The sequence below is a fragment of the Lichenostomus cassidix genome, chromosome 4 (genome assembly GCF_008360975.1).
Source record: "Lichenostomus cassidix isolate B80296 chromosome 4, HeHo_3.0, whole genome shotgun sequence".
In the NCBI taxonomy this organism is placed as follows: domain Eukaryota; kingdom Metazoa; phylum Chordata; class Aves; order Passeriformes; family Meliphagidae; genus Lichenostomus; species Lichenostomus cassidix.
The window spans coordinates 55,011,350-55,027,001 of NC_139484.1; the positions used below are offsets into that span (position 1 = coordinate 55,011,350).

At 36.2% G+C, this 15,652-nt stretch overlaps 1 protein-coding gene across 5 annotated transcripts in view; it reads right to left on the reverse strand.

Annotated features, from left to right (window-relative positions):
• Positions 1 to 15,652, reverse strand: part of SLIT2 (slit guidance ligand 2) — a 260,071-nt gene that overhangs the window by 83,219 nt on the left and 161,200 nt on the right. For all 5 annotated transcript variants that reach the window (XM_085059254.1, XM_085059253.1, XM_085059256.1 and 2 more), the window contains exons 7-9: positions 12,363 to 12,434; positions 9,486 to 9,649; positions 6,939 to 7,077 (exon numbers count right to left, since the gene is read on the reverse strand). In XM_085059254.1, coding sequence (XP_084915380.1) covers positions 6,939 to 7,077; positions 9,486 to 9,649; positions 12,363 to 12,434 — 375 coding nt within the window. The remainder of the gene's footprint in view (positions 1 to 6,938; positions 7,078 to 9,485; positions 9,650 to 12,362; positions 12,435 to 15,652) is intronic.

Genomic DNA, 15,652 nt, shown 5'->3' on the forward strand with positions numbered 1-15,652 from the left:
AAGGAATGTCTGCATGGAGGCTGATAAATGCTATTGCCATTAGAAAGGCTATAATTTCTAGCACCAATTAAAGTAATAGTTTTGAACCTTAAGAATGACATTTAATGCCTTTAATACATGGACTGCTTGACAAAGGAGGAAAGCACTAGGTGCATTAGGCCACTTAAGTTGGTTAAGTGTAACACACTGAACATGCCAATGAAAGGGCATCCCCTAAAAATTTATTCGAAAGGAGAGAGATTTAAACAAAAAATCTACACCAACTCAAATTATGATGTTTGAGATGAATTAATGAATAATATATCATGCTTTGCTCAAGTCAATGAAAAAAGGCTAAAGTAAGGCATTATAAAAAACTAAAGTTTGAAGATTACTCATATTATTTATGGGCACTGTATTTTGCCTCACAATATTACAATAAAGACATTAAAACAACAGCTCTATGGGAAATCTTCTTAAGTTTCCAAAATATTTCCTGCAGGTCTCTCATGGCTTGAAATCTTTTCATTTGAACCAGAGGCAAAGGTACATCTGTGCACCCTTTTGATTTCTGTGCTTCCTTGCAGAATTCATAGGTGCACTAAAACTGGAGGAGTTTTGGTGCTCAACCAAATATTTTTGTTTTTAAAAATATGGAATATGAACTATTTCTTGAATATTATCACATTGATAGGATAAATCCTGAAAGGCAAAGTTTAAGTATTCTTATTTGGCTGTGTGTGAGGTTTATTAGATAATAAAGTGGGGATTAATTTTGCAGAAAGGATGTAACTGGTACAGATCCAATGATACTAAGTCCATACAGACTAAGAATTACATTTACTGAGATAGTGAATACTTAATTTTGATCCAAGCTTTATCAAACAGAAGGGAAAAATAGAGGAAACCCTAGGTTTTATTCTCCTTCCATTTCACTGGCAGCTACTTGGAGATAAGCAGTCCTGTTTCTGAAGGCATCTTCCCAAGAGGCACTTGGCAGACAATGCACTGCCTGCTGACTGCCTTCACACCACAGGAATTGCTGCCTTCAGCCAAATGACTTCTGTACCAATTGAGAAATCAGACAGAGAGGATGACAAAATCATCTCGGCAGCACCCTGACAGTCACCAGTAAATCCAACTACACTGGAATGAAACAGCATTATGGCAACTGGCTCTGCCTCCTCCTGCTCCCACCATCACAGAATGCCTGCTTGTTCCTCAACCCCTTCAGCTTCCAGTGCTAACTATTTTTCTCGGTGGTTTAGGCTACCACACCAAACTCAGAGACAGGGAGGCTGCAGTGCAGGGCAAGCACATACTCTCCTTGCCAGCTCTGCTGCAGAAGCAGTAGCCAGCAGCTGAGAAGACAGTTCCTGACATCTTAAAACAGCATTCCAAGACAGTAGAGCTATCAAGGCTCTGTAAAGTCACAACATCAGTATTAGACTCTAAACAGAAAGCCTTTTGTTGTAATTTTCCCTGGAGAGCTAACTTGGAGCTTAAACATGCAAAATTTTACTCAGTTGAAATTGCCAATGTGTAATAGTTAAGAAATTCAATATTGCATTTAAAGTGTTCTTTTTTTAATACACTATTTAGATACAAGTTAATTTATCAACCCCCTAGGGAAAAAAAAAAAAGCATACAATTGTCAACATGATATATATATTTTAAACCTGCAATTTCATTTTATTAATCAGAAGGACAGAGAATGAATAGCAACATTATTAATACCACTTGGCTTTATACAACATTGTCTCAGATAGACTGAAAATGTAATGAATTCAAAGTATTCTTGTGCAGAAACAGATCAGAAAACATTTTTTTCAAACAAAGTTAAGATATCAGTGTTTCATCGGGCACTGAAGAGTTGATTGAGGTCAGGATTTCCACTGAGAGAAAGAAGAGATGAAATGGGCAGACAACTTGGCTAAGTATCACAAAACCATGAGCATGTGTTGAAGACAAATGTCAAAAGAACCTCAAGAAAAAATAATGAAATTATGGATCTTTTTAAAGAATATATGGATTGCAGTCTTATTAAAAATAACCTGCTCTCCATAAAAAAACAAATAAGTAAGAGGCAGAAACAGATGGAAAAACAAATTCTCACAAGAATACGATGTCAAATTTTAAACACCTATGTAAAGGAGGGTTTAAATAAATTTTAATATCAGCCTCACAGGAAAACATTATTCATATGAGATACAATAAAGATAAGACAAAAAGATGGAAAGATGGAAGCACCAGAGGTGTTTGTGGACCATGAAGTTGGCTGAAGCATAATATGACAGGCTGGTGGTACTCAGCACTGGATTCTTCAAAGGCAGCTCACAAACAGGGGAGAGAAGGCAGAGAAACTTATTCAGAGTAAGGGAATTTGAAAATATTGTAGGTTTTTCTAATGTCCCTATCAATAAAATATGAAATGTTCAGATGAAAATGCAGAAAAAGATTGGCAAAAGAAGAAAAGTACTGAAAAGATCGGACAATATTTGGTGCAGGTAAATTAGAACTATAATGCTAATTTTCTTGTGGTGTGCACAAGTATTATAAAGATGAGTGAACAAATAATAATTTGTCTGTTAAAGCCTGTACATCCTTCAGAAAACAACAGGGAGCCAGCACATTTCTCTTTCCCCCTCTCCTCCCTGAGAAGTGGGGAGCTCCTGCCAAAGCGTGTGCTCCAAATGGTGATTAAGGTAATAAAGCCATGTGTGTGGGAACTGTGTAGCCGTGCTGGAAATACAGAGCTCACTGTACCCTTCTGCCTCGTGCTCAGCAACTCCCCAGCATTCCTAACGCTGCCGTGACAGCATGGGCTCATCTCCTCAAGTGTTTACTGTCAGCTACCATCTTGGCATACTGACAACATTATCGCCTAAGAAATAAGTGAAAAAACAAGATTATTTTGTGCGATACAATCGTTCTTTTCAATCTAATCTCAAGGGGTTGCTATAAGCAACAGTTGCAGAGGATTTCTTTAAAAATAAAGCTTTAAAACACTTCTTATTGTGTGATAACAATACTGGAATGTCACAATCTTCCTGCATGTTGAATTTAGTTAAAAGCAGAGAGGACTGAAGTCTTTCATAGAGCAGCTTTAAAATGTGACATACAACCCGATTCAGTGTTCAGAAATGTCTGTGGATGGGATAATAGGATTACATTTACCAAGTTCTGGCTCCTGACAAAATCATAACAGCTAAAAAAAAAAGGCCTAGGACTCTGCATGGATAGTTCAAGGAAAAACATGGTGCAACATGTACTGGCAGTTACATAATGCAAGTGAGTATTAGGCTGCAAAAGGGAAATGAAAGAAAACTAAAATTCCATTTATAAAAACCTGATGATCAACTGCCATCTGGAATATTGTACACAATTCTGGTCATTGAAGGTAAAAAAAAGAATTACAAAACAAGTAATTCAGGGTAATAGGAGGAGATTAATTAAGATATGGAAGGTTTTGGCATCCAAAAAGATTGATTGGAGTTGAAACATTAGTTCAGAGAAAAGACAAATGAAGATGGCATGCAAAATAGAAGGTGACAGGGCAAATCATGTATGTGGCTGTGTTTTCCTTCCCTCTGCAAAGACAAAGGAACATTACTGAAACTTTGAAAAACTGTATTTTTAACTGGAAGAGTTTGAGTACAATTCCCTCCCCCAGATTTTATTATCTAACATGAAGATTTAAACATAGTAGGGTTTAAAGCAGATTGGATATTTAAAAGAAAACCCTTTTTTCCCATGAAAACTATGCAAATGTTCAAGTTTCAGAGCAACCCTGAAACATATTGGGAGCAAAGAAAATATTTATTTCTGATCTTTCTTTTTCCAAAATATTCTTTAGGGACAACTGATGTGGGCTTCTGGCCAGGGTGGAATCTGGTTTGATCCATTCTCAGACTTCCCTCACTTCATTATTGGTAAAATATTTTTCACTCCATAAAACACTCATTTTCCAACCTCTTCTTTCTCTCTCATTCTCTTTGATGCTAAGAAGCTAAATACACCTCCCACCCATGAGAATCATAAGACATCTACCACTAATTGTTTTCTTCACATTAAAGCAACGAGTATAGCATAAAGCTTTCTTCATATAACCATAAAAATACATTTATTTGTCAAAATTTTAACTCCTCTTCAACCTAGTGACAAGGAAGCAGAAAAGATCCTGTGATTCTCATAAAATACTTACAAGATCCTCTCCTCCAATTCTTCTACTCAGTTTATCCCTCAATTTCAGAACATTTCATGTGCCTTATCTTCTTCCTTTACTTCCTTCCTTCCTGTCTGTCTGTCTGTCTTTCTGTATTTTTCCTGTACATTTATCTCTTTACTTTCTACTCAACAGGAAATTTTTCTTCTCTCTATTATTAGTGCAGCCCACCACTGGCTTGAATAATATCTTATATCATGTTCTTCTTTCTGAATTACTCAAAATCTATCACTGAAGCTCAGTTCTGTCATCACACCAACATTCAACGGTGCACTTCTCTTCACTACAAAATGGTAACTAAAATTTGATTTTCTAATATTCTATCTCTTACACGTCCTGAGCAAAATTTTGTGATCCGCATTTTATTTAGCCAGAACTATGAACTAGATACAATACAGAGAGATAACAGATAGTTTACACTGTATCAGTATGAACTATATACACTGTACATATTTACATGAGCACAAATATATATCTATTTTTTATTGGAATATGGATCTCAGAAAGTGAAAAAGCCTCGCTCTGGAATGATGCCTAGCCTAGCAGGAAACATTGAGCATCAGTTTGCAATCTGTTGAATGCTTAGCCAAATACTGAAGGTGTTGTCACATGGTTACTTTTACTCCCCAGGACAATAAACTGCTGAAGAACATAGCATTCCATGCTTAAATCTCAAGAGCATTTCTTACATATCTAAGAAAAATATAGTGAAAAATGTCAGTATTCAGTGTCTGTAATCAGTTGTTAGCTCCAGTGGTCAGCAGCAGAAATACAGTGAGGAATATTTGACACAAACTCCCTACTTCTTTCTTGCAATGTTTTTCCTCCTCTATGCGCAGAGATGGACATACGCAACTAAAAACATTGGTATACAGCTCATTAAATAATCAAAACATTTATGCGCAGCCTTCCTGGCCACTGTGCATGGATTTTATGAAAGAGTCACTTTATTTGCAAGCAGAGGGATTTTTCTGAGAGTGGTGAAAAGTGGAAGTGTTTGTATTATACAGCTGAATGACCGTATTGGACCATGTAGGGTCAGCCAGGTCGGTATTAACAACAGTAATAATGAACTGACAGACATGATTATTATTCACATCCCAAGAAGAAACCATGGTAGTTCCAACCCTATAATGTTCAAAAACACATGTTTTGTGTCAGATATCAACAACCTAATTAAAATCTCATTGTTGAGCCCTATGTTTAAACTTACAAGAACATCTTATATCATCAAAATACTCACAAACTTTTTATTCTGAAAATTCTGTCCAACTCATTTACTTGTATCCAGAAGCCACTTACCAGGTTGTTGTCACAGCTACTTTCCTACTATTTCCCTGAAAGGAACTTCCAGCTTCCCTTCCAAAACACTGCCCCTGCTGATCCCAGAAGAGGATACTCATGTTGCTGTGCCCCTGACCATCTTGCCAGCAAGCTCACCTTTTGGTTTTGCTGCTCACCTGCACAGCTGATAATGCAGCTACAACCTTCCTACTGTGCCCACAACCTCAGCCACATTGCTTTTGGAGACTGCGGGCTCTGCAGCACCTTTGCTGTGACTCTGTTCTACAGTCAGGACATGGCAGGACTTCTTGTATTATGAAATGTCCCAGGGCATTACCAGTGATTATGCTCTTCTGTCCACAGGTACATGGTATTAACACAATGACTGCACCTTACTCTTGCCTTCTTAGATTACCCTGTGAGGATACTGCTTTAAGCAGAACACTTATTGTTGGTGGTATTGACTGCTCATCTTTCATGCAAAGGAATGTCTCTCTAGTAGGAAGTCAGATGAATACAGGGAAGGTAAAGTGTCCAATTTAACCCCAGCTGGTAACCAAGCCTCACACAGCTGCTCACTCATTCCCTTTACAATTGGATGAGAAGGGTAAAACTGAGAAAACTCACGGGCTAAGACAAAGACTGTGTAACAGGTAAAGCAAAAGCTGCATGCAATAAAGCAAAGGAAAACACTGAATTCATTCACCACTTCCCATGGGCAGGCAGGTGCTCAGCCATCTCCAGGAGAGCAGGGCTCTGTCACGTATAACAGTGACTTGGAAAGTCAAACACCATCACTCTGAACCTCTCACCCTTCCAGCTTCTTCCCCCAGCTGTAGATGCTGGGCATGATGACAGAGGGTTTGGAATATCTCTTGAGTCAGTTGGGCTCAGCTGTGCTGGCTGTGTCCCCTCCCAGCTCACTGTGCACCCCCAGCCTCCTCTGGTGGAATTGGGTGAGGAGCAGAAAAGGCTTTGGTTCTGTGTAAGCATCACTCAGCAATAGCGAAAACATCTCTGAATTATCAGCACTATTTTCAAATCCAAAACATGGTCTCATATCAGCTACTATGAAGAAAAGTAACTCTATTCCAGCCAAAACCAGCACAGAAAGCAACACTGAAGGCAACAGGCTTTACAGTCCACAGTGAAAAGCTATTCTTTTTTAGACGAGCAAGAATTCCCAAACTCTTTTTAAAGCAATTCAGAATGCAGTTTACTCGTGAAATATGAGCAGCACATACAAAACTAACTCATAAAATAGCAAGAGGGTCTTAAATGCTTTCATATGCATCATTAAACCTGCATATTTTTTTCATACCTGAAGTTGAAGGTATATACCAAAATTCCTACCCTATATAATGCATGAATTTATGCAAATAACAAAAACAAATACACAGAAAAAAATGTTTTCTGTAAGTTAATGGACACAAAAAGTCAGATTACGTACATTTCAGTAATGGTTTCTGGGAGGTTGGTTGGGATCTCTGTAAGGCCTTTCCCACGACAGTCCACAATATTGTTACTACAGGTGCATGCAGTAGGGCAGTGCAAGACACTGCAGGATGGAGCCATAAAGGACTGGTGACCTACAAAGGAAAGCATAACATTTTACACTTACTTGAAAAATTACAGGTAGAACTTCTAAAATAAATATTGTAGCAAATCAATATTTTCAAATTGCATTAATTTAAACACACAGTTAATAGTAGGATGTTGATAAAACACGGAGAGGTTGAAGACAAATGGTCAACTATCATGCCAGCACTATATAATTTTTCTACTTTTTTAGCAACAGCCATTCAAAATCATCTCGTTTAAGAAGGCTGTGATCCATTTCTCAGGTGTATTTTATTTACTGCATGTTATTAAAAACTAGTTACTGATTTATTTAGTTTTCAGAATGTTGTATAGTATTAAAAAATGCATGTCAAGAGAAATGAATGAACTTTGCTACAAGCACTGAAGGTGACCTACCAGTTTTGTTCTGTTCTGCCAATACTTATTTGAATATGGCCCTACAGTTATGTATTGCTTATAGACAATTTTGGAGTTTTCATTCATTTCATACTGTTTTCATTCAATCACACAAGATTACATAAAAGTTTTGACTTCATATCTCTGACTCTGTTTTAGCTCAGCAGCTTCTTCCTCCCACAATCTACCATTCCTACTAACTCAGATAGCTAATTTACATTAGTTTTCCCCTGATTCTTAGTGCTGTATGTTAAACTCAATTTTTTAATTGCATTTAAACATAATGGTTTCATATTTAGGCATGTTTTAGAAAGTAAAGACCTTACTATATTTTCCTGCAAATAGATTGCACGTTCTGTAATATATTAATGCACACATTCTGCTATCAATTTAATGATACAGAATAGTTGGTCTGTAATGATACAAAAAGACAAAAAGGGATGAGAAAGGCACAACAGTCTTTTCTCTCATTTTTCAAGAAGTTAGAAAAAACTGGAGACTGTTTTGTAATTCTCAAGGAAAAAGAGAAACAAGTCCTTGACTGTGAAACCACAATTTAATTTAAGAACTCTCTCACAATATTTAATGTCATATATTAATATAGAAAGGGTACACTGATAATGGAAGTTGCAGCCAGTGCTGTTCCCACTTAGAACTTCATATAACAACTGCCCAAGTTTTAAATTGCTGAAAAGATTAGTCTTTTGAGGCTGGGTTGGATGGGGCTTTGACCAAACTAGTCTGGTGGAAAGGTGTCCCTGCCCAGGGCAGGGGAGTTGGAACTAGGTGATCTTTAAGATCCCTTCCAAGCCAAACCATTCTATGAGACAGAATTTTGCAATATAATAATTTAATTTCACATTTTTGTTTGTGTTACAAAAGCACAAACAGCTGCCAAATCTAATAAAGCATTCCTTTATACTATCAGGATAGGAAATGTTTCACCTACCTTTATTGAACAAAAATAAAGTAATCCAAGGAGAAATCATGGTTATTCCCCTTCCTAATAATCAGCATTATAATGATCAAGTTATAAAACTGTTCTTGTAACCCAGGCTCTGCAGCCACAACATTTACATGTAAAATATATGAAATTATCTTGTTAGGAGCCCTTTTAAGTGTACATAAAGGCAGAATTAGTGGCAAGCACACTGTTAGCATTTGCTGTGTGAAGATGGCAGTGTCTTACACTTTGATGTCAGAGGTTATTTAATAAGGACAGAACATTGTGCTCTCCATAAAACTCCTTTAAAAACATAGATCTGTGAAAAATTTGGCATATTTGGCAACAGGCTTATGGGGGTTTGCAGAAGATCAACCAGTAGGAGAAACCCTGCTGAACCACTGAAAAGACAGCAATATTGCAGCTGCTCTTTTTAATGTTCTTGATGAAAATTGAAACAGTACACAAAATTTACAGAAAATTTTCAATCTGAGTCTAAAAATATTTAAATAAGAAAGATAAACTTGCCTTCTTCCTCATCTAGAAGATACGAATAAAGGAAAAAAATTGAATAGAGAAAATGTGATTAGTAATGAACTGTTAGTCATTTCATTATTTCATATCAAAAAATAACCTGATGCATTAAAGCATAACAGTAAAATTCAGAAAGTTACTTAGGCATACAAGATAGTATTTAAATGTCAGAAAATAACAAGAAGAAAAAGTAGCTATCTGTAAAGTATTGAAAAAAAAAATCAAACTCCTTATTACTAATGGCTTGGTGCTCTCAATCAGTACACCTTTCATTTAATTTCCTGTATCTCCCCCACAATTACACTTTCAGAAGGCTGTAAAATCTATGCAAACACAAATATTTACCCAAAATTTGTAAGAACCGCAGCACCCCCACACAAGATACAACCACCAACAAAAACGATTAGGCTTTTCCTGACAAGCATTAACGTTTGGATTAACCAAAAGCTGCCAAAAGCCCACATGCAGCAGCAGCAGCCCCCCCTGAGCTGCCAGCAGGTGAGGCACAAAGCAGGGCTCCAGGCGCGAGGCTGTTCCTCTTACCGCTGCAGACAAACTCGCGCTTCTGCACCTCGGCCACGTTGTGCCCGCGCAGGTGGCTGGGCGCCATGCACTGCGTGTAGAGCCCGACGCGCGGCCGCTGCCGCAGCCAGTCCGACAGCCAGGCCAGGTGGCAATCGCAGTACAGGTTGTTGGAGTGCAGGCGACTGCGGGGAACGAAACAGGGCAATGCCTTCAAATTAGGAAGAACCACCAGAATAGAGGCCAGGTTGCCCAGCCCTCCCTTCAGCGAGCAAATATGCTGGTTTCTTAATAAAACCGTTAAATTACATCTTTCGTTGAATGTCTGGGCATTAAAAATTAATAAATAAGACTATACAAAGCAAAATTACTTTTTTTAATTGGGGTCTAACTAACTGGAAGAAAAAATAGGCTTCCTAATAAATTAACTTTTCTGTAGTTTCCTGTTTCTTGTCTAAAGGAAAGGAGTAAATATACAAAAGCTTGAAAACTGACATGGGACTCTTTAGTCCAGATCTGTAAATACAGTGAATAAGACAAAAATGTCTCAAGAAAACTGCCCTATAGTGATAACATAACGTCAGAAAAAAAAAGGTTAGCAAAAGATTTGGTTTCCAATTAGATATATGTGTAAGTCTGATCATTATTAGTCTCTATAGAAACAGCCTGAAAGATCCCTTTACCAGGTCATACTAATTTTCTGCTGAACAAGACAGGGTAATAACTCAACATAAAGCACCTTCTTTCACATCTCTTTTCTGATTTCCTCTCCTTTTTTTTTTTTTTAATAGCAGAAAGTGGGATTAGCTGCTTTGGGCTTCCACAGATCGACGTTCTAAGCAATGCCTGAAATTAAAAGACCAAATGGAAGCAAGTGATGGAATTAAGAAAGTTGGCTCTCTGTTGGTGTGCTCTGACCTAAGACCATGGCTGCTTGCCAAGTGGCAAAAAGCACTTTGCCATTCATAAAATATCAGACAAATGTATTCACTAAACTGGGTAAATTACCCTTCCCTGGCTCTTACATTTTCTTAAACTACCGAAAAGGATGTCCACAGCTATAAATCAAATTGCTACTCAGAATCATCCATAACAGGGAAATGCCATTTTGGTCCTTTTTAGCTGATGTGCTCAATCCTAACGAAATAACTGGAAAGAAAGTGCAGGAAATTCAGAATGTACATAAAGAGTCTAATTAGCCCTTTACAAAATAAATCTGCAAAGCAACATGCAATATGTAATCCACACAAACAAAAATATTAAGTAACAACTTTCCCCCCCACAAATGACCAGAAATTAAAGGCAACATATTTTTGTGTACTAGTTCTTGGGTGAATCCTTTGCAAATACTGCTCACAATACAGCACACTCATTGCAATCTGTGGCCAGCTGTAGGCAAGAACATCATTTCAAATCAGAACTCATGCCACTGAAATCAATACAGTTATCCAAGCATATTCTGACTGCAAATGGGATGTTACAGCTATAATCCAGGACTCTATGTGTCCAGTTTATTTTGTTTCTAAAATACATTCTCAGAAGATCAATTGTCCTAACTAAAGAAAATGTAAATATTGGTGATCTGATTATTTTATGATTCAAAATAGAAGCTGTATTTGAAAGTTTGAAAGAAGTACAGAATGCACATTTTAAAGACTCAGGCCTGAAAGAACACAATGAAATTCTATTATCAAAATCTAGCCAAGGCCACGAAAAGCCCATGGTCAGCACTATTTAAGCACTCTCATATTTGTCTAAGCAAGAATAGTTGCAATTCTGTTATGAAATCATCAGGAATACTCACCTGTGTGACGTTTCTTCAGGTACAAGCAGTGTGTTAACCCGGGTAAATAGTTCTACTCATTTCAGAACAGTTGTGCAACCCAACATGGGTAAAATAAACTAGACAGGCTTTTTGTTAAACTAGTTCTTTAATGCTAACAGCTACTCTTGAGCTCTGATAGAAACATCCCATTCATTTTTAATTCTCACTTCTCAGGAAAATCTGTTTGAAAGTGAGTCTCTGGACTAAACCTGGTTTTGCCACTCAACACAATATAGATTTATTTGCAGTCAGTATAAATATCCCAAAACATAATTCCAGCCCATATGACTTGCATACACACTCTTTTCACTGTGCTTTGTTTTAGAAGCCTGAAGTGCTCCTCTGTGAAAGTCATAACCTCTAAAAATGGGGACCTTATTGTAAATGCTGACACAACTTTAATTATAATAGCACTACCGGATGATGCTATAATTTTATGTTACAAAGAATGTTGGCAAGCCAGTTTAGTTTAATTAGGTCTGCTAGCAGTACAGTAATAAAAGCATAAAGATTTCCCATTTATCACATCTGACAGTCAATCAAAGAATCTCTAGTGTTCCTAAATGAAACGTGACCCATTCAATAGCTCAAAGTAAAACAAATTTTTGACTTTCAAAAACCATCAATTTATTTCTCTATATAGCTGTAACACGTAAAAAGAATTCCCCTCGCCCTCATCTTGTTTTGGTTAGCAGGTGAAGCTTTTCTGTGACTGAATTCAGCACTATGGAAATCTCATTTGGGAAGAGGCCATGAAATCATTTTTATACAGTTGTTCATCTCCTGTCCTAAAAAAGCTTATGGAAAAGGATACAACTGCTTCTTTATCTCCTGAGCCTCAAGTATAGCTTTGGGGTCACTTGTTAGGTTTACCATTCAGAATCAGCTTCCACAGACACACACACACACAGACTTCGTGGGCGTCAACCTCATGAGACATCAACATTTTTTATTTGAGCTTATGCTTGCTTTGCCTATATATGTATTTATAGATCCTTGACAAAGCTTAATAGAGATAAAAATAATATATTGGACTGATAAAAATGGCAGCCAGTTTCAGTGGTACTACTCACAATGTTCTGAGTTTGGGCATATGGTTGAAACTTGCCACGGACAGTCGAGTGATGTTGTTATTGTTGAGAGTGCTGCAAAGCCAAGCAGAAGAATATTAACATTAAAGTTTTGTCACATTTAAAAAAGGCACAGCTAATGAAAGTCATGGTGTATTGTTTTTAGGGATGGGTACCAGGAAAAAAAACCATGCTTTTAGTTATATTTTTCCTCCCTGTTGAATCCCTAACAAAATACTATGGTATAACCATTGACAACCCTAAGTAAGAGGTCCCAGTAGCCTATGATTCACTCAAAAGGAACTTTCACCAGTATGGATAGCATCTATGGCATTCAAGGCAAAATTGGCATCCTGAGGTAAAGAAGAGAGTCATTGAAGAAAATATCTTGGTTCTAGGATGCTTACTTCTCTTTCTAGATTCTGAGAGTCTAGTTTCTGAAAGGTGATACCAGACCTGGATGTTTTTTTCCAAGAATTTTAGGAAAAGATTAACTCTGGGCTGCAGTTAGGTTTTATATGGAATGAGTTGCAATAGATGATCCAGAGCTGCATGAAAAATAGGAGAGCTTTCAATATGATGGAAGGAGTCAGGAATTATAATACTTTAGCAAACTAATGATTTAAATTTCAGAAAAGGTGTTGGGAAATTGAGATAGGAACTAGAAACAAATCTTAGCCAATTCTCAGCTACACAGGCCCATTATACTCGGTCAGTGTAGTTTGTAAAGACTCAGGAACTTTGTTAACTGGTAGACAAATGTTGTCTTTAGGCTTCAAATTAAATGCAAACAAGCTTGACTCCAGAAAAAGGAAGCAAGCAATAAAATTTACAGTTTTGATTTAGAGATTACTCACTTGAGCAGAATGGAGAATGAGCTCTATATAACTAAAACACTAATAAATAATAATTCCCACTGAAAAAAGTTTTTTCCCCTTTTGAAACAGAAAGTATTTTCCTTTTTCCTTTTGTTTTTTTTTTTTAAAGCATAAACTGTAATTTGTGCCTATTTTGAAAAAAAATTTTAAGTACTCTCTGATTTTAAAACACAAAAAGGTAAATTCACAGCACCCTGACCAGGATCAGGCTATATATCTCCACATTAACCAAGTGATTAATTACTGGTGCAAGGTGCTGCATTTTACTTTTGTGTGCTTACTCATTCCATGTACTAAATCTTTTCTTCTCTGTGCATAAGGGATCTCCCCGGTGTGATCTTAGGGATACAAACACAGAGAGGAGGATAAAAAATAAAATAAAATAAAATAAAATAAAATAAAATAAAATAATTTTTAAAATAAGTAAATAGGAGAATTGTGCCCTTTTAAAAAACACCAAAAAATGAAACAACAAAAAATGGCCAACTGGGTACATCCACAAAAGGTGTCTTAATGAATAAATGTCAGTAAATTGTGGCAGAGTTTTCTTATAATATCCACATGGTAAATGATGGTTCCCACAGTTCTTCCTGCATAACTTCTTACAAGATTTTAAAATTACATCTTTTCAATGAAGAGAAAGCAAATCAGTCTATATTTCCATAGCTGTTAAGAGAAGGTGTATCTACCAACATTTCAATTTCACATTTCAGCTGTTTGATGTTTGCCCTGCTATTTTGTATATATGTGCTATTAATTTATTTTTGTAAGGGTCAAGAAAATTAGATATCATAGTAGATGTAAGGAATACATAAGGACTTAAGTAATTTTTATAGCTATTTCTGTGTAATGATAAAAATGCTTGATTTCATTAAAGAGATGTAATTTAAAAAAGTTGGCTCAATACTTTACTTAAGTGTTACATTCTACAGCAAAGACTGTGATGACTGACATTATTTTCTATTTAACAGACACTTTTGTTTTCATGACAGCATTATATTTTTCGCATAGTCTGTTTCCCAAATAGAGCAGATTTACCATTAAAAAAAAGACAAAGGAAACTAAAATTTCACAGAAATTCACAGGGAGGTATATTCACTTTATATTGCATCTTTAACACTAACAGCCTCTAAAATTCTACAATTATTTAACCATGATGTAAGACCTGTTACTTTGGTAAGCATTTCAAACTGTCACTAAACAGGATTATGATCTACTTAAAAGCTTTACCTCATGCCTGAAGTTTGAAGTAATACACACTTTCTCTGTTTAGTTAGAATAATTGACTCCAAATGAAAACCATATGCACAGTCTTATTTGCTGCTCGGTGCATATACAGTATGGTCTGATCTACACATCATTCATTCTTTATGCCATATTTTAAAGGACACCTAATTAGATACAAAATCTTCAGTACAGTTTGAAATATTTATCTCAATTTCTTAAAAAGCCACGAATCTTGACATCATTTTTATCACATAACATAATTCAAGATGGCAAACATTTAGTTGTATATTTGAACAATGGTTGTAGATTATGTATATTCATTCACAAAAATTCTAACTACCTACTTTTCAGCAGACTATTATTTCAGAGGTTTCTTTCCACTCACTGAAATCAATGTAAAAATTTTACCCCTGACCTCAGCTGCAAGGATGACCTTTTCAGAGCACTAAAATTGCAATTATTAAGAAATGCAGAAAACATTTGATTACTTTTTTTTTAAACAAACATTCGTACTTGTAAATAACTTGCATTTATAAGGAAAGTCTCACATTAAAAAAAAAAAACAACCAACCAGTAAACAACAAAAAAATCAAAACCAAACCATAATAAGCAGATAAAACCATCACTGCAAAAAATAACCTGTCACATATGAGTTCCAAATATAAAAATCTCAGAGAACATCACATTTAGTGACAGACAAGTAATCATCAACTTAACAATTAGATGTAGTATTGAACCTACAGTTTATTTTACATGGCTTTATACCAGGGAGTTAACAATAGGCTTGTTATTCTATGACTGCAAAGTAAAAAAATAATATCAAATTTGGCTGTCAATTTCATTCACTCATAAGTAAGACCAACTAGTGCTTAATAATGAAAAAAATTACCAGCAGCTATTCACATACTCTTTAGTTTCTTAGACATGCAGACATTATCTATTACCAGAGAAGCTTCTGTAGAGTATTTAAAAAAACCCCAAAATCCCAAACACAACAAAACCCATTTCCCCACCCTCCTCAAGTTGTAATTTATCAGGTATGATTGAAATTAACATAAGTAACCCACTGATACACAAATTCTTTCACTTCTCTAATGAAGGAGATCCAGAAAAAAATGTGTGATTTTGACTGACAGAGCAAATATTTCAGGAATGTGTCCTGTGCCTCAGATTCTTTGAGAACTAAGG